Raw genomic sequence first — 19,477 nt, 5'->3', positions numbered from 1 at the left:
ATTGTATTTTCTAGGGTCTGTTGAGTTTTCTGTTTTTAATTTTTCCAAAACCAGAAACCCTCTGTCCTCTAAATATTGCTTCTCTCAGTACATTTACATGAGACTGTGAAGTAGCATGACCTTTATGAGGCCCAATCAATGCAATGATCTATATTTAAACCTTCCTGTTACACATATTTTTGCACAATAAATACCTGTTGTTTGCTTAATTTTCCTGGGAGGTATTGAGCAAGTAAAAATCATGACTGTAAACTTATCACTTATAATTTTGTATGATTTCTTTTTCAGTAGAGACGCTGACAACTCTTTCCAACCATACATCTCCGGGACCACATCTCAGTCCTAAGGCACATCTTCACCACATGTCAAAGATCCAACTTGGTAAATTCAACAATCAGTTGCCAACTCTTGCTCTACATTGATAAGCAGAAAATGAGACTTTGGGTCTTGGCAGTTACAATAGGTCTTATACATTCCACAGCAGCTCTGTTTAGTAAGTATTGCTTTTCAACTAACATTTAAAAAAAATTAATTAAGTAATTCTAAGAATATTTCCCTTGTTTTAAATTCCTTGCTTCAGGTTGTTCTGACTGAATTATAATATGGAAAATTCAGTTATGTGCTATTCTTCATCACAAATCTATCAGGACAAATTCTTCATAAAAGATCTTCTAATTTTAGTTTTATATATTCAAATATATCAAAATTTAGCATGGTACCTGAATGAAGGAGGTATCTTAAGCTTTTTTTGGCTGACAACATACTTTGTATAAATGGACATGGTTGCTTTGCAGGGATTCATTTCCAAATTAATTCATTAATCTGTGATACTTGTTTACTAAAAGATTTTATCATTTACTTATGTACTTTCTCAGTTAAAGTATTCTCCATTTCTAAATGTAATCCCAGAAGGGGAATTAGGAATATAGGAATTGTAATGTTTTTATATGACAATTTCAGGATCATATTTGTTCTATTTTTATTTGCAGTCAGGTCATACTGGGGTCTGGAAAAAGAGGCTTTAATTGTGAGATGTTCTAGACATGGTGGATCTCGATACCCTGTGGACTGGTATTACGCAAAAAACAAGGAAAGTGTCACTACTAAGAAAACAAATCGTGTATTTGCCTCTGGGGAACATCTTAAGTTTCTCCCATCAGAAGTCAATGACACTGGAATTTACACTTGCGTTGTCAGAAGGTATTATCCAGGAAGCCACCAAAATCTTTGGGCCTGCTTCCTATCCCCTAATAGTTGATAGTTTGAGTTATCCTAACTTTATTTCCCCTTCTAAACTTTTCTGGAACAGCTGGATTTATATAGTGATTTGAACGAAAGACTCCTTCTAGGGAAAACCATCAGTTTGCAGTTTAGGTGACTATGAACTAACTATTTGGATGTATGATTTCAGAGATTAATTTGCAGCCCAATTAGAAAAAAGATTTAGTTTTCCTAGTGACCAAGAAAAATGAGGCAATATCTCATGTTTGGCTGGAACAAGAACAAGAACGAGTACAAGAAGCAGTGAAGTAGATGCTGGACATCCAGGAGGCCAATAGTGGGTACAAAATGATAGTTCCTGGGTCCCTAAAACCGAGAGGCAAACTAAAATCGGTTACATCAGATCTTGTGCCCATAACTTATTGGGTTACATCAGATCTTGTGCCCACAACTTCAAGGATTTGATATGAATGGCTAAATGTTTTGATTTTGTGCTCTATTTGGTACACACAAAATGTCAGATGAACTGCATCAGAAGGCAGGATATACACAGTTAGGTGGCTAGGTTCTGAGGTCAGACAAGATTCTGTTTCAGATTCATGCTCTGTCACTAGTTGCTGTGTAATGCTGACAAGTTATTTTTCTATCTTTAAATTTCCTCACCTGTAAAGTACTTATAAAAATAACTCACTTAAAAGTATTGCTGTGAGAATAAAATGAGGTAATGTTACCATTTAGCATGGTACATTACAAACTCAATAAATAATTATCTTTACTATATTGAACTCTTGGTCTTATAGCAGATACAGTGTATAAAGATATGATGCTGGGGGTCATTTTTGAGGTGACTGTAAGGGTTGTGTTGGATCTTAAATATTTAAAGATCTTAAATATTTAGGTACCTAAAATATTTAAAACTCTAGATTTTAATGATTATTTTTAAATAAGTAAAGAACCACTATATCTCAGTTGTTTTAATAAGAAGAGCAATATTAAGTAAATGTTAGATTTAGATGGAGTTATTTTATGATGTGAAATGACTCTTTAAAATTGTTTGGCTTATTTTAACAGTTCTACCTCCAATCTCACCGGATTTGTGAATATCACCATATATAAAAAACAACCAGATTGCAATATTCCAGATGATCTGATGTATGATGCAACATCTGGATCAGAAAAGAATTCCCGAATATTTTGTCCTACAATTGACAAATACAATTGGACAGCACCTATTGAGTGGTTCAAGGTAAAAGGAAATTTTGGGAGAGTAGATGAAAATGACAAATTGAAACAGAAGCTAGTGAAGAATTACTGAAAATGGAGGGGGAATTTTTTTTTTTTTTTCAGAATTGTAAATCTCTTCAAGGATCAAGGTACCACACACACAGGTCATACCTGCTGATTGATGATGTAACCAGCAAGGATGCAGGTAACTATACATGTAAATTTACACACAATGAAAATGGAGCCAGTTACAGCGTGACAGCAACCAGACCATTCAGAGTTAAAGATAAAGGTAAGAGTTATTGAATTCAACAAAATACAGTATTTGAGAAAAGATATGGGAGGAACCAAGCCTCTAGTTGATGTTCCTGTATTTCATTCTCCTCCCTCCTATTTCCTCCTGCTTCATCTTATCTTATACAGTCTCCACCATGACGCAAAAAGATTTTCTTAATGTGTTATCAAGATTTAAAAAATTTCAGAGGGTGATTATGCTGCTAATCAAAAACCACATCTGTTCTCTCTTTTATGACTTAATTTTTCAAAGATAACATGACCTTAATGCTAATATAATTTTTTTTAATGGCAAATCAACTATTTGGCGAGCAAGATTAACATTCATTTTCCCAATTTGTTGTCAGAGAGTCTATAAATAGAAAAAAAAGTCAATTTGAATTCTAATATAACTAACATGATTAGAAGCTTAGTGAGAAATTATGTAAAGGGACACAGAGATATTGTAGATATTGCTTGGCAATCCTGGTTTGCAAAGCTTTCAACATTATCAATGACTTCAAATAGGCCACTTAATTCTGAAAGATATTTTAACCAAATTTACTTTATATTCTTTACCTGATATAGGGGAAACATTTCATAATCAAGTGAAAATCAAATATTTGATTATGAAAATCAAATATTTTCATAATCAAATCTACAAAGAGTAGGGGTTTCCTTAGCTTGGATTGATATGTGGATAGAATGAAGTAACATCTACATATGTAGCAGATTTCTCAGGGCAAAGTAATATTGGAGAAAAGATTTTGTTTGGAGTTTTTCAATGCTTCACCATCAAATAGGTCACAAGGGCAGAAAGCTGTGAGCAGAACTGTGGACTGACACATTTATCATTTTCATGGATCTTTTGAAATTTTTAGACTGTTATGTTTATCTGTGAAATTGAGCTTTTCTGACAATTGCTAGGTCCTACAAGTAGTGTAATGGGTTGAACTAGCATGTTTTTTAAAAAAATAAGAGAAAAGAGAAAATATCAAAATGCATCATAGGTGATGTGAGAGTATTGCTTATGTGTGTGTGTGTGTGTGTGTGTGTGTGTGTGTGTGTGTGTTGCCACAGGTCATTGTCAGGATAATTTAAAAAAATTGCTATAAGGTTGAAATATGAAAATACAAGTTTTATATTGATGACCATCCAATGCTCTCCTAATATTTATATTTTCTTTTTGTTCTTGTTTTAAGATATGAAAGGTCTTTCTTTGTTTCCAGTGATTACAGCTCCTCCACAAAACAAAACACAGGAAGTAGAAATCGGTAAGAAAATTTAAGACCGCTATAAACACTACCTGAAAAATTCTTCTATATGATCCCCTCTCGGGGTCAGATCTTGAAGATTGAATCAACTGCCCTGTGTGAAAACACCTGCCCTGGGCTTTTGCTGAAATTAGGGACATGAGCTCCCAGCCATGTGCAGAGTTTAAATTTGTACTGCACTTTTAGAACATGGTGCTCCCTATTTCTTTCTCACTGTTATCCAAAAGATAGATATTGTTCCCACTTTATTTTTATTGTTTCTACATAGGTTCACATGAGATCAATGATGTACCTAAGGTCATGGCTGAGCAATGATAGAAGGACAAGAGCCCAGACTTTCTGACTCTGTCCATCTTCACCTTGCTCATCTCCCCAGTAGGAATGAGACACAATTCACTGTTCTTAGCAAGTAAAACAAATCCTCTACTGGCCTGGTCTTGGCCAGGCACATCTGCAGTCATTAACCTCAAGTCAAGTCCCAGATATCCATCACAATGTCCACCTCACTTTTGTTACACTGAGATGCATATTTTATCTTTCTCCAGCTTTTGCCCATGTTGCTCATTCTCATCATTCAATGCTAAGTCAGACATCACCTCCTCTGTGAAATCCTCCCAAGCTACCCTGTCTCCCTGAGATATACTCTGAGTATCCAACAGATCAAGCCCAGGGGCACCATTTATGGTGCAGCTTGGTAACCTTGCTACTGAAAATAATTTCCCCCTTGGCCTTCCCATGCCACTTAGTCAATCTTCTACTAGAACACGAGACTACCTTATGTTCTGATTGTTTATATTATCATTGCCTCCCAAGAGACTCTGAGCTCCTTATCCCTTTCAGATGCCTAATTCTTTTTTTTAAAGATTTATTTATTTATGCATACCAGAACTGGGGTGTAGGCCAAAGGTGCAGGTTGCGGGGATGAGAAGATTCCCCAGACACAGAGTGGGGAGCATAATAGGCAGATCCAATGAAATACACTGCTGAGGGAAGAAGTGCGTGAGGCAGAAGAGGTCTGCTGCACCATGTGGGTAGCTCCCTGGCCAGGGATCAAACTTGTGCTGCAGTGGTTACAGACAGCTTCATAGGTTGTATCTTTGTGTCTTAACCCCTTGTGACACCAGGGAGGCTCCAGATGCCTAATTCTTAACACAGCTCCTGGTAGGAACATAGGGCTCAGAAAGGGATGGCTGAATGCCTGTCCCAAAGCTTAGGTCTTCAGTTCTGCGATAGTAGCAGTGTCAGGTCAAAGCTTAGTTCTACCTACAAAGGTAGCTTCTAGAGAGAAGGAAATTGGGTAGGAATTGAAAGGTGTGGAATAGACTAGTTAAAAAGAAATTCTGATTTATATTGAATGTGATTTATATTTAATGTGAAATTGGCAGTCATTTGCCTCTTTGGTGAGGGCACAGAAAGATGAAGGTGCCAAAGATGAAAAAGGGAACTGGGAAATCAGCCATGACACACACTGGATATTCAACAGCTTTTTTCTCATATTAAATACCATTTGCAGAATTTGATTTATTGATGATTTTTTTTTTATTTCTCATCCAGGAAGAACAGTAAACGTAACTTGCTCTGCTTGCTTTGGGAAAGGTCCTCAGTTTGGGATTACTGTTCAGTGGTTTGTTAGTGGCAAGAAAGTGGGATACTCTGCTGAAGCCAGAATTCGACAGAAGCAAGAGCAAGATCAAAGGTATTTTTATATTGAAATTAAAAGAACCTTTTTCCCTCACAATTTGCGACTGCAAATTATGCTTTCAGAGTAACATGTTACTTTCTTAGTTCTAGCAATAACCTGACTTGTGTAAACGCCATTTTAAGAATAACTGATGTGAAAGAAGAGGATTTATCACTCAAGTATGAGTGTGTGGCCCAGAATTTGGATGGCCTGACAAAGCAGAACATAAGTCTAAGGAGAAAAAATCCAAGTAAGAAGTGTTTCTGAGACTTTGGTGCCTATCAACTGTTAAGTCTTAGAGAACAATGCGGGGACCCATCAAGACAATGAAGTGACCCATCTCAGACAGTGTGCTTTTCTTCTTGGGAAGCTGACCTTGTGCAGAAAGATCATCACAGAATGTTTCTGTTTGCCTGATTGTCTTGCTACTGCTTTGCTTCCTCATCTCTGTCCCTCCCCCCACACCTTCTCCACTCCTTCCTTCCCCCTCCTGTGGGGGTTCCTCTTCAACACCTAACTGCTTCCTTGGTCACCTTCTGCTTTCTGGCTTTATTAGCTCTCACTGTCTCATGGTGTGTGGAAGGAAACACACCAACAGTAAACTGAACATGTTATTTTGTTACCTTTTATCTCTTGTGTAGCAAGATAAAAACATGTTCTCTTTTATCATTTTTTTGTCATAAGCAACTTTTCTTTAGGGGTACCGGCAAAGTGGATGAAAAGGTGAAGTACTGAACAATTGCCCATTTCAATAGGAAAATCTTGGATGCTACTTTATAGTATGGGATTTCTGGTAGCCCAATTCCTTTCTTTAATGCCCGTTACTCAACCTACAATTCAGATCCCACCTTTTCTGAGTAGCCTTCCTTGATCACCAGTTAGCAATATGGCTCTGTTGCTGCACTCAGCACACTTAGGAAAATCTGTTTGAGACTTTACTCAACATGCCTAGAAGCTTCCTGAGGGCAGGGGTGACCTCTTATCTACTGCTGTGTCCTCAGTCTGTAATGCAGTGCCTGGAACCTACCATGTTCCCTGTACATATTGGTTGAATAAATAGATAAATGTACATCAAAGTTATCAATGAAAATTATTTTTATACATTTCTATTTCTCTAGTTATAGGGCTTAATTATACAAGAAAGCAATTCATATTTATGTTTGTTAAGTTGAACAACTCCCCACAAATGGAAAGGCCAAGTTGTTTAGAGCTTTCCTATAGTTTTATCTGAATCGAGTATGCTTTTATTGACTTTACTATAATTTGATGCGACAAAATATAGTTATGGTGAAAATGTGAAATTGATTACTCGACATTGGATTGATAACAGACATTCCATGTAATCTTTCAAAACGTTGAATTCTGTTTCACAAGTAATCGGTGCATAGTGAGGCAGGGTAGACAGAGTGTCTGTCTTGGATCTTGGCAACAAGAGCACACATTGCAGAGAATCTAAACCCATCATGCTTCTCAGAACACCCATCTTCAGAAAGTGTTGACCAAGCCAGTGAAGACACGCAAGCTGCTTCTTCCTCCCACCTGTGGGATGTCACTGACTAATGATGTCAGCAAAATAGTTTTACAAACATTTTCTTCCTCAGCACCTGCTGATTTCCTAACTTGTTTGCATTTCCAACAAAGACACCCTATTTATCAGATGAAGCAGTTAATTGAATATAAAATGATAGGGGAGCAAAACATGCTATTTTGATCGTTGTCACTCTATCTATAAGTAAGTCATGTATTATTTAGGGTGTTTGTCTGATAACTAAAGGGAAAGTTAAACTCTCAGTTTACTAACAAACTCTCAGCCTAGTTAGCTCAATTTGGATAAACACAGAGGCACAGTGTGATGAAAAAGAATAGGGAGTGATGAGAGAGTAGACCCATCATGTGCAGACCCTTTCTTTTCAGTGACCCCAATCTTGGGCCTGCCCACTCTTTATAAGAGTCTGAAACTTTCTCATTTCTCACCCCAAGTCCTGCAGAAGTCTCTGTCTGAGGTGGTGTTTGGGCCCTTTCCTGTCTTCATTTCAACTTTAAGCAATGAGCTGTAAATTTTTCCCAAAGAAACAGAATCATCATACTTTAGATGACTTTAAGTGCTATCTTGCTCTGTGGGCTGTCAAATTTCTGACTGTCATAGCTATCATGCCAGGAAATGTGGAACAAGTTGAGGTGTTGTGTTAGGCAGTATTTGTGGAGGTGGGGGCATGGTGGTTCCCAAAATTGGGAGATTCCACTTTTTCCATCGGCGCTGCCATTGTGTTCTTATCCCCATGCTTTGCTTATGCCATGATTTTATAAATGTTCTCTGGTCACCCTGTATTGAAATTATTTTCATGTTACATGTACTTGTGATATTGTTCCTTCTACATTATTTTATCTGCTACCTTTCACCTTTGAATCAAAATGGTTATACTCTGCTTCAACAATTGTGTAAATTAAAAATTGTTGCTACTACTATTGAATTGTCACAATGAATTATTTTATTTCTAATCATAGACTAAAAGAAATTACAGCATTGTTTTGAATTTAAAAGCAAAAGCTTAAAATGCCTATGTCCCCATATGATTACATATTATTAAATATATGTTTGATATTCATAATAATAGTACAGTTATTCATTGTTTCCTATGTACCAGGAAATAAATAAATTTCTCATTTATTTTATTAATATACCCCAAGGAAGAAGCTGTTACTATCATCTAATTTTATCAATGAGGAAACTGGGGTAGAAAGAGATGGCAAAACTGCCAAGCACTATATTTAGAGAGCCAGAACTCAAACACAGGCAGTGTTTGCTGTCATTTTCACATACAATAATTATGTGTACATTTATAAAGTCATTAACATTTAGGAAGATCTTGAAATTCAATTTCCTTTCATGTCTTGTACTAACTGCTTTTCTGCAGTTCGAAGAAGTCAGTTGCATGCATAATTCCTTTACAACAATCCCCATAGGAAATGTGGTTACCATGTGTCTAGATAAGAATTACAGAAGGAATGAACTGGAGAGGAATCCCACAGAAATCCCACTGATGTGATTATCAATATACTTAATGACAGTGAAGACAATGAACTCTACCGATTTTCTTTGAATCAATTCACCTTGGTCATTCTTGACTGTCTGATGTTAGGTGCTGAGGAGGCTGATGCACTATTGAAGGATTTCGCATATAGAGGCCAGTGATTTCCTTCACCAAAAGTAGGAGCCCATGCTTTGACACTTCAGATGAAAATGACAGAACCATATAATGAAATCTTATCAGACTGTTCTTACATTCATCTCAAAGGAGGAGTACTTATTAAGATACGTAGTTAGCAATTCTAAAGAGGGAAGTAAAATGCCAAAATACTATTAATGAGCACATTTCTTATGTTCAAATTGTACATATCTTTTACAAACCTTTGAAGATGGGCATCATCTTGCATATGTATTTTGTGAAGCAATGAGCTGTATTATTATAGCTAGATAATACTTACTATAAGAGAAATAAGAGGACTCATAGGACCTAGAATTAATAATTTGTCTTCTTCATGTATCACTTAGAGACTTACAAGCTCATATTTGTTCCCTGCTTTTCTATCTCATCAAACACAAATACAGTAAGACCCTAACACCTGTTGAGGTTATTCTCCTTAGTGCCCCCAACACCAAGCCTGCTCATTCTGTACTCAATAGTACACAAGATTGAACTCTTCTCATCTCTCACCCCACGTACTGCAGAAACGTCCTGTACCATTCAATTCCTAGTACCTACTGTCTCTTTCCCAAAAAAAAAAACCACATCCACTACCATCATATTAATCTTGCTTGAAAACTGCTTTCATTGTTAACACCCCACTCAATACTTTACAAAGACCCCCATGATCTTCAGGATAAAGGAAATCATGCCTTATTTGGAGCATCAGCCTAGTCAGAACATAGCCCTAACCCACTTCTCTAATCATGTAATCCACAAATTGGATGACTCCAATTCCTCAGAATACATACTGCCATCTCTGCACTTTGGCTCACAGCATCCTTGCCTGCCAGGCGTACACTTCCATTTTTGCTGCTCTCTGCATCTTTCTTCTTCTTCGCATAGAAAGCCTTCCTTGTCCAGTCCAATATGGAGTGAGTGTAACTTCTAAACACCTCTGCCATCCAAAATTATGTTTTTGTCCCCCAACTTAGTTAAATTTACATGTGTCTGTGTGTCTCTTATGCTTTCAGAATCCCCTGAAATATCTAGCCTCCTGCCTTGCACAAAAGAGGGGCTTCATTAATTGATTTTTAAAGCAGTCATGCATATTCATGAAATCTTAAAGCAATTATGAAAAGTAGGCATCTCTTGTATGAATCTCTGGATTTCCAATAGAAACCAGCACCCATGTGTTTGCTTATTTAACCTTGTTTTGTGACTATAATGATCATTTTTCTCCTCCTATCTTTTGAATAGTTGATCATCGAAACATCTACTACATACTTACAGGATTTAGCATATTGTTAATGCTAATCAATATCTTGGTGATAATGCTAAAATTATTCTGGATTGAGGTTATTCTGCTCTGGAGAGACATAATTAGTCCTTACAAAACTAGGAATGGTGAGTGACCAGTTTCAAGTTCTTTTTCAAAAGTAAAGATTCCAAAATGTCCATCTGTTACTTGTCTATTAGTCTCTTAACAGCAGTGCTGTTAAACCCAGATTCTCTTTTTCTTGCTAATATATTATCATTAATCTTTATTTAATCCACGCAGAGTCCATCATCCATCTCCTCTTGTCACTTCAAGTAATTCTGAGAGTTATCTCATCAACTCAAATTTCCTCCCAAGCAGAACTCGTGATTGTACTAAGTTCTCAATAGCATAATGTGCCCTAACTCCAGAAAGATTTGAACATTTTGGAAAATGTATATTGGTAAAATTTTATGGAGTTCAAAAGGTTAACAAATTTTTTTTTATTTTTTAGATGTGAAAAGTGTAGAAAGAGCCATTAGAATGCAGCTATATTTTATCAGAAATGCTGTTCCATACATAGATTCATGGCTCTGTGCATAATTATGCACAAAAGATAGCACCCCTGGGCCTCCCTTGGGATGCAAGGGGTTAAGTAGCAACCTATGAAGCTCGCTGCAGCACAAGTTTGATCCCTGGCCAGGGAGCTACCCACATGGCGCAGCAGACCTCTCCTGACTTGCTCGCCTGCTGCTCCCCTCAGCAGTACATTTCAGCCAATCCACCTGTTTTGTTCCCCACTCTGTCTCTGTCTCTCACCCCCCACCTCTGGCCTATACCCCAGTTCTTGTATGTATAAATAAATAAATCTTAAAAAAAAAAAAAGATAGCTCCCCTGCTAAATAGGTGGCAGATGTATGTTAGATTTCCATAAGGTCCACTCAAATCAGGTCTAAATGTTTGATTTATGTAAACTTAGCCCCCTTAAAAATCTTATGCCCTTACCATGATTAGCCTGTGGCATTTTCACTTCCTCAGGGGAAGGATGGGGAAAATAAGAGATAAAACTGAGATCTACCCAGCACAGAAAATAAAGGTCCTGTATCCATGACTATTAACACTTATTAATAGATTACTAATCAAACTTGATAATATGGCTCAGATTAAACTGATCAGGCTCTTGCCTGTTCTCTATCATTAGTTCTGAGACAGTAAAAAGGAGGGCAATTGGGGGATTAAAACTGATTTTCCAATCATGTTCAGCAGATTTTTGTCATCATCTCTCAACTCTAAAATATTTTAGGCGAGGCAGTACATGCACCAATAATCATCAAACTTGGTGAGAATGTTTAATAAAAGTCAAATGAGAATTTTTATAACCAAGTAATAAAGTACTCCTGGCTTTCATTTTCAGATGGAAAGATCTATGATGCTTATGTTATCTATCCACGGGACTACAATAGCTGTCCGGAAGGGGCCAGTTCTGTGGAATGCTTTGTTCACCAGATTCTGCCTGCTGTTCTTGAAAATAAATATGGCTACAACTTATGCATTTATGGGAGAGATCTGCTTCCTGGAGAAGGTAAATTATCAACTCACATCAGAAACATAAATTTGTATTTCTCAGACAGCAAAGAGATAGGTGATCTTATCTCTGCACTGGATAAAGAATTGCATTTATTATCCCAGACCTTAGGACAAATGGCTCTAGCATACTGCCACCTTATTCACGAGGTCTTCACAGAAGTGTTGGTGATTTGAAGACAGAGCAAGGCTTTCTTATGTATGGATTTAGAGGGCACTGCCCCTACCTGATTTCCCATGTCTCCCACTAGAATAACCCTGCCATATCTTCATTCTCTCTAGAAAATTTGAAGGAGGAATTGTGAACCGAAGGATTCATGATTTTCCTTTATTGGCAAAACATTTTCAAGTTTATATTCTCATGACAACAAGTAGAATGGTAGCTTTTATTTCCTAGTCAATTTCATGTAGTTTGACAGGTATGTTACAATTTCAGCATTTCAGTACTGTTTTTTTTTCCCTTCCCCTCCCCCAAATTCTATCAAGTACCTGAGAACCCTCCTCTAATTCCTCAGAACTAGGAAAAGTTTAGAATGTGAAAGAGGCAGGGACATCACAAGTGCAAGTGCACTAAAGTAAGTGTTTGGGAAATTGTGAATTTAAAAAGGCATTCCAACTGAAAAGAAGGTTCCAGTGCCTCTTGATTTAAAGGCATGCATAAAGGTCAATTTGGTGTATCCTGGAACATTTTGGGTACTGCTAAAGGAGTAATAATGACTTGTAACATGTACAGTTCAGGCAAAGGTAATAATCCACATCTTCTCTAGAGGTCCCTTCTTCCCCAGCTCTCCCCACTGTAAAGAGTAGTGAGTCATGGTGCATAAAGTTCCCTTCAAGTTAAGTGGGTATCTGCTAAGAAATTATAGGGACCCCCTACTACTGGTGATATTGCATCATGTGTTCCATCTGGCCACAAGTTCTTCATTTCTTCTTCCTCAGGTCCATCAACTTCATTTCTAGTTACACTTTTTCCTGACAAAATTCAAAAGCTAACTCTCTGATGCTCAAATTTGTGTTGTTTTATCATTGCTTTCATTTAGAAACGTGTCCCACTTCCCTCCCTCAAGCATGTCTTTTGAATTTTCCTCAACCAAAATTAAAAGGAATCAAACCTAACAACGCTCTTTTCTTAGAAAAAGTTCATAACCTACCAGAGTGCATTATATTTCTTCCCATGTGATTTATCTTACATTTACTTCTTCAAATCCAGTCTACACTGCCCTCCATCTAGTGGCTGATGGTTATAGAATCCATCACTCCCTAGCCTGCTGGTCAACATTGGGGTTGGCAATAGGAGGCTCTGGGAGATACACAGAAAACAGGCATGTGGATGCCCTCTGAGTGGGGTTACAGTGTAACTGTGCTCCTCTCTCCTGGAGGCCAAGCTCTTGAGGGCAGGCCTTCCTCAAGCATCTTGCTTTCTACAGCTGCTTCCTCCCATTCACATCTGTCATGCAGTGATGGCGCCCTAATATTACCCAATGTAGGATTCTGCACCATTTCTTGTTGATTTCTCTTGGCTCTGCCCACATCTTTTATAAATTGTCCTTTCATCAAACTCTTTATAGTTAGTCCTTTTGGGTGTGTCAAGTTTTATGCTAAGCTCCTGACTGACACTATTCAACATTCATGTCTTAATTTCAAACTACATGAACTAGCAGTCTTTTGTTATCACTCTCTAAGAAAAATCTTGAGTTGTTTTATTCATGATTATGTTTTCTTAATCCTGCCGTTACCTCCTTCTGGAAAGACTGGGTGTCTGACATGATCATTCTAAATTCACTCAGAAGCTATTTGAAGTCACCATGGAGTAGGTCCTCCATAAATATTCACTTGACAAAGGAATCTAGTATTTTTTTAGGATTTCTCTAATCTGGATAAAAAAGATTCTAAACCAGACATGATTTGGGAGTAAAATGGATCCAGGACTTCCCTAGACACTTCAGTCAACTTAAAGGAACGTAGTTTCCTTAGTTTGTACTCTTTAATGTAAGAGCTCAATTTTATATTCTTAAAACATGGAAGCTATTACTCTGAGAAGACAACCAATATAACCAATGAACCTGAATTCTAAGTCTCCCATAAAGTACCTCTACATGACTTTACATTCAAAAGACTCTTTTTGGAATAAGTAAATTAATCAGTGTCAGAATCTCCTATCAGAGTGTAACAATAACAATCTGTATTCTGAAGTTCAGAACATTTATGACCAAAGGCTGACAAATACGACAACAGAAAACCTTTACCATGTCTTTTATTGCCAGACCTAGCCACTGCTGTGGAAAGCAACATGCGAAAGAGTAGGCGGCACATTTTCATCCTGACTCCTCAGATCAAGCACAGCAAGGAATTTGCCTATGAACAGGAGATCGCGCTGCACAGTGCCCTCATCCAGAACGACTCCAAGGTGATTCTTATCGAAATGGAGGCTCTGAGTGAGCCAGGTGGACTGAAGTTGGAGGAACTTCAAGATTCCCTGAAGCACCTACTGAAAGTGCAGGGGACCATCAAGTGGAGGGAAAACTACATCACTGACAAAAGTTCCCTGAATTCCAAATTCTGGAAGCAAGTGAGGTACCACATGCCTATGCCAAACAAACTTCCCCAAAAGACTTCCAGCCTTGGTTTCCTTGAGTGACCCCTGGCAGTAGTGCTGGTTTGGATGTGTGAAGGTACCAGATATTGTAGATCTGAACTCTGTTTAGCTGGATTCAGTTACTGTACCAGATCCTGGAATCTAGGGTATGAGCAGTAAGACTGTCAAGGGTATTAGTTCCTTAGACATCTAGTAACAACCCTTCTGATTTCCCAATTCTGGGTTAAGTGCAAGATACGCCCAATTTTATATCCTCAATCCCACTTTCTCCACCCCATATTTCCTTCCCTCTGCTTTCTTGATCCACTGTAGTGTAGGATCCTTTTACTGTCCTCTTCTCCTCTTTTTTTTTCTCTTCTTATTTTCCCTTCATTCCTTATCATTCTGTATTTTTAACATCAAGCTAAAAATTTTAAAGTTAAATTTTGTTGTAATCTGGTAGAATTTCCCTCAAGGAGATTCCTTTAAGCAGCACATCAGTAGTAATTCTTGTTACCATTATGAAGATTTAATTTCATATGTGTTCAGGTGCTTAGTTTTATCATCTCAATATTGTTGCTTTTGTTGAAGTCTATCTAATCCTAATTGCTATTATAAAGATTTATTTTTCAGTTCCAAAATTTGTTCATACCCAGTCATCCCTCAGTATTTGTGAAGGGTTGGTTCCATGACTCCCAATTCCTGCAGATACCAAAACCTGAGGGTGCTCAATACCCTTATATAAAATGGTGTAGTGTTTTTATACACTATGTCCATCCTCCTATATACTTTAAATCACCTACATGTTGCTTATAATAGCTAGTATAATGTGACTGCTATGCAAGTGGTGCTTATATTGCAATGTTTAGGGAATAATGACAAGGAAAAAAAGTCTGTCCATACTGGGTATAGATGCAACTATTCTGATCTAACTACACAGAGCAGATTTTTTTATCAGCACTTGATTGAAAGTCGTACCTGCTGATATGGACAGCTGAGTGTGTTTTTATTCTGTCCAGAAATATTTTTCTCACTATAAAAATGATATTGCAAAGAAAGCAGATAGTATCAAAGAAGAAAACAAAACTCATTCCCAAATCCATCATCCTAAGATTTTGGCTTTTAAACATTTAGATGAATATCTCTGTATTAAAAAAAAAATAATAAATAAATAAATAAAAATAAATAAATAAATAATAATTCACACTTAAACTTAACATTTATACAGCTAACAGAGTCAATCAATTTTGTGTTTTTTTAAATGAGCACCATAATAAAAGCATTGAGCATGTGATTTACATTTTAATGTTTTACAATATTCATAGTGTCTCATCTCATTATAGTGTCTCATCTATAGCTATGCTATAGCTCACAAGCCTAATTCTTTACTGTTGGATACTGAAGTTGTGTCCAACTTAAATAGCAGTCTTTATAAATAACTTTGGAATGACCATAGCAGAATACCTTATATTTTCCCATTAAAACCATTTTTCAAATTGAGAAACTTTGTTGTAACATTTCTATGAAATGAGTAGAGCATTTTGGCAGAACTGAACCAAACTAAAGTTAAGTTACAGTCAATGTCACTCCCTCAATTCTCAGAATCTCTTCACATGACCTCAGGAGCCACAGAGCCAGTTAGTGGCTCAACAGCTAAAGCAGAGGCTCTTTAGCCTGGGAGTCCTTAAACCTCAGGTTTTGCAAGTGCCTGGAGGTCCTGCTTCAGCTGCTTAATAAAGTGCATGATTCCATATTTAACTGGTAAAAGAAAATGTCATTTTGGATTGTCAACAGGGTGTACAACCTTGAACTCACTATCATTGAAATCTCGCAGAATCTTGCCTGGAAAGAAATTATATTTCTGGAAGAATCTGTAGATAGCCATCCCCTATAGATACTCTATAACTGAAATCTATACTCCCTGCATTAGGGTTGCCTGACAAAATATATCAGTTAAAGCTGAATTCACAGAATGAAATTTGAAATTAATAAATAATTACTAAAAATTATCCAATAAAAAGAGGTAGCAGAGTTGATTAGTGAACAAAGAATTTGGAATCAACAAGTCATCTACAGCTATTAACCAACTTTGTGTGACCATGAGCAAGTTATTTAAGTTCTCTAAAGCCTAGTTTCCTTGGGTAAAATGAGTATAATAATAACAAAGTCTTTGGATTTCTGTGTTAATCAAATGAGAAAAAATTTTTTGGACTAAAGTAAGAATTCAGTTAATGGCAACAGTTGTTATATAATTTCACTTGTGCTTCTCCAACCACCAAGAATGACAGATGTGCCTTGGATTTATGGATAAAAGGAATTTTGGAACTGATTTTACTTCCCTCTGTACAAATCTACTTGAAAGTACAGAGCCACATCTGGGATCTTTCTATAGCAAATATATAGACATTATTACATGGATTTTATAATAAGCTCTTCCTGGCTCCATAATACTTTTGTTTTTGGTTTACCTCATATTTTATATTTTTAAATATATTTTAAGGATCTATATTATACGCTCCTTTGTGAGTATTCAGTAAACATTTACATTTTCTGAATGTGTTCCATTTTGTATATGTACCACATCTTCTTTCTTCAATCATCTACAGTGGACTCTGAGGTTATTTCCATATTTTAGTTAAGTGAATAGTGCCATAAAAAAAATTGGGGTAAATAAAATATGCCTTCAATTTTTATTTCTTTGCTTATTAAAAAATGATTACCCTAGGTGAGAATATCTGTGTCGCAGTCTCAATCTTAGGAAAAGCCAAAAAGTTTCACTGTTAATTATGAAGCTACCTGTAGGTTTCTCATAGATGTTCTTTATTAGATTAAGATTATGCCTTTTTATTCTGTTTTCCAAACATTATTAATCAAGATAGGGTGTTGAATTTTGTCAGATGCTTTTTAAATTGCATTTATTGAGATAATTATATATGGTTTTTCTCTTTTACTGTATGATGAATTATTTCGCTTGGATGAAAATCTCATTAAACCTTTTTCCCTGTAGGTCAACGGTGGTTCTATTCTTATTTTTTGCTTGAGCGATCCAACTACTCAGCAGTCTAAACATTTATCCTGGTTTCTACCACACTATAAAATTTACAAACACTTGTTCTCCTTTTTTTCTAAACATTTTAAAAGCTCAATTCAGCACTTCTGAGTCCCGATCACCCCACCCGCCTGTCCGCTACCTTTCAACAGAGAACCCCTCCCACCGTCTTAGGCACTGGTCTGAGTACTGCAGACACTCACCACCTCCTCACCTTTGGTTGGCCTCCCGGGTCCTCCCCTTAGGGTCCGCCCCACCCCCACTCCGCCCCGCACGTCTAGGTAGGCCCGCCCCGCCCCAGGTGCTTCCTCTTAATCGCAGACGCGGCCTCTCAGCCCTGGGCAACTGGATCCCCCCTGTCCAGGCGCCCCCGCCTTTCTCGGGTGTGCTGCCCACGGTGGCCTGAAGGGTGCACTGGAGGAGCACGGGTGTGTCACCTCCAGGCCTTTCGTGCACTGGGCCTCCACTCACCTCCCCAGCGCTCCGGACCAGGGCACCACCCCGCTGGTAAGTGTTGGCGCACACCGGAGGTTTTCCTGCGCTCAACTGCCAAGACCATGGAGTAGCTGCGGGAACTCGCAGGTGGGGCGCTCAGGTGGAGGAGCCCACACCCCTTGCATGCTGCAAGATGCGCAAGGCCACCCCCACCTAGAACCTCAGACTAGGACTACCGCCTCAGTCCCCCAGGAGCACTCGCACACTGGGAGCACCGCCCCACCGGGAACAGCCTCCCCGGAGGCGCATCCCGGATCTGGGCAAGCCTGACCAGGAGCAGCACAGATCCCGCCTCCCACCCGCCCAACATCCAGGTTAGAAGCAGCGTTCTACCCGCAGCCTCTGCCAGCTGGCAGACTCGTCCTTTTACTTTCTATTTTTTCCTTCCTTTCTTTGAAAAAAACTTCTTTAGTTGCCTCATTTCTTTAGTCACACTTCCGTCCCCAACTCGTGGCTCCTCTATTTCATGTCTAGTTACACAATCCTAGGGGAGGAAGTGCTGTTTCTATCTTTCTGCACTCCTGCCTCCACTGTGAAGGAAGAAACCATCCCTGTCCGAGCCTGGAGCAGCCATCTGAAGGTAAGGACAGGTGCTCACTTCTTTGCTGCTGTTGTATTCTCTACTCTCCCTGCAGTAGCCCCTCCCTGCAGGGGGCAACCCAGCCTCAGTGGCAGGGATTCTGAAACAAGATCAGCTAAGTATGCTATTATATATACCTGTTTGTATATGTAAATATATACAATTTAAAACTATTAAGTATATACGTACATTAAAGTATGATAATATGCTATGTGTGTAATATGTATAAGTATATGTTTATGTATAGATATACAAGTGCACTCACACATAAACACAAATGAGTGGAGAGAATATTGTCAACTTTCTCTGTTAGTATGGTTTTACAGATTAACACATTCCCAATTTTTTCCTGGAAAAGTGACATAAATTAAGTGACATTTTCATTTGTTAAGCAGTGACTGTATCTGACACTGTAGAAAACATTTAGATGTATTATTATTATTTAGCTGTATTATTATTATGGGTTACAGGTCAACTGAGGTAGGAACTATTCGAACACAGAGGTGTTTACCAATTTACAAAAGGGCATCCAGCTATTAAGTGAGCCCAGATTCACTCTTGACATTCTTGAATCCAAACCTGTTGTTTTTCATTTGGGGTGTCTCTAGGAGTTAGAACACCCAGTAAGGTGAATTGAAGTTACCAGATAGATTGGTGACCCAGCAGTCACAAACAGATGTGGACACTGTGACTACTGTGTAATTTCATTGTGTTTCCTCACTCCATTATGAGACCTCAGCTAACTCCCATTTGGTGCCATGCAGTGCTGCCTCCTGGGGCATGCTTCTCAGTCTGAGGACCTTGGATGGGTTGGGAGGCTACAAAATTGGGGGAAACTGAGTTTGTGCAGGTTTTGGGACAGTGTGACAAAAGCATACCAAGGCCAGAAACAACTGGTCTGGGAACACGGAGTGCAAAGGTAGAGCACCTGTGCTCTGGGGCCTCACTGAGGAGAGGAGAGTCCAGGTGGCCTGGAGCTGGAGTGGTGGGAGTCATGGTGCAGGCTGGACAAAGGTTGTTTGGGGCAGTAGTAGATGGACAGCTTCTCTGAGAAGACAACCCTTGAGTCAGGATGCAA

At 38.2% G+C, this 19,477-nt stretch overlaps 1 protein-coding gene across 1 annotated transcript; it reads left to right on the top strand.

Annotated features, from left to right (window-relative positions):
• Positions 1–432: 432 nt before the first annotated feature.
• IL1RL1 (interleukin 1 receptor like 1) lies at positions 433–14,338 on the top strand (the record flags this gene model as incomplete). Its single annotated transcript, XM_084234792.1, has 10 exons — positions 433–493; positions 990–1,200; positions 2,293–2,467; positions 2,569–2,737; positions 3,921–3,992; positions 5,547–5,688; positions 5,778–5,923; positions 10,119–10,265; positions 11,531–11,698; positions 13,965–14,338. 10 exons carry the CDS (start codon positions 433–435, stop codon positions 14,336–14,338), a joined length of 1,665 nt encoding a protein of 554 aa, XP_084090918.1.
• Between the last annotated feature and the right edge of the window lie 5,139 nt (positions 14,339–19,477).

The sequence above is a fragment of the Talpa europaea genome, assembly GCF_964194135.1.
Source record: "Talpa europaea genome assembly, chromosome: 6".
NCBI lineage: Eukaryota > Metazoa > Chordata > Mammalia > Eulipotyphla > Talpidae > Talpa > Talpa europaea.
The sequence above is the reverse complement of the archived record's forward strand: the minus strand, read 5'-3'. Positions and strand labels throughout refer to the sequence as shown.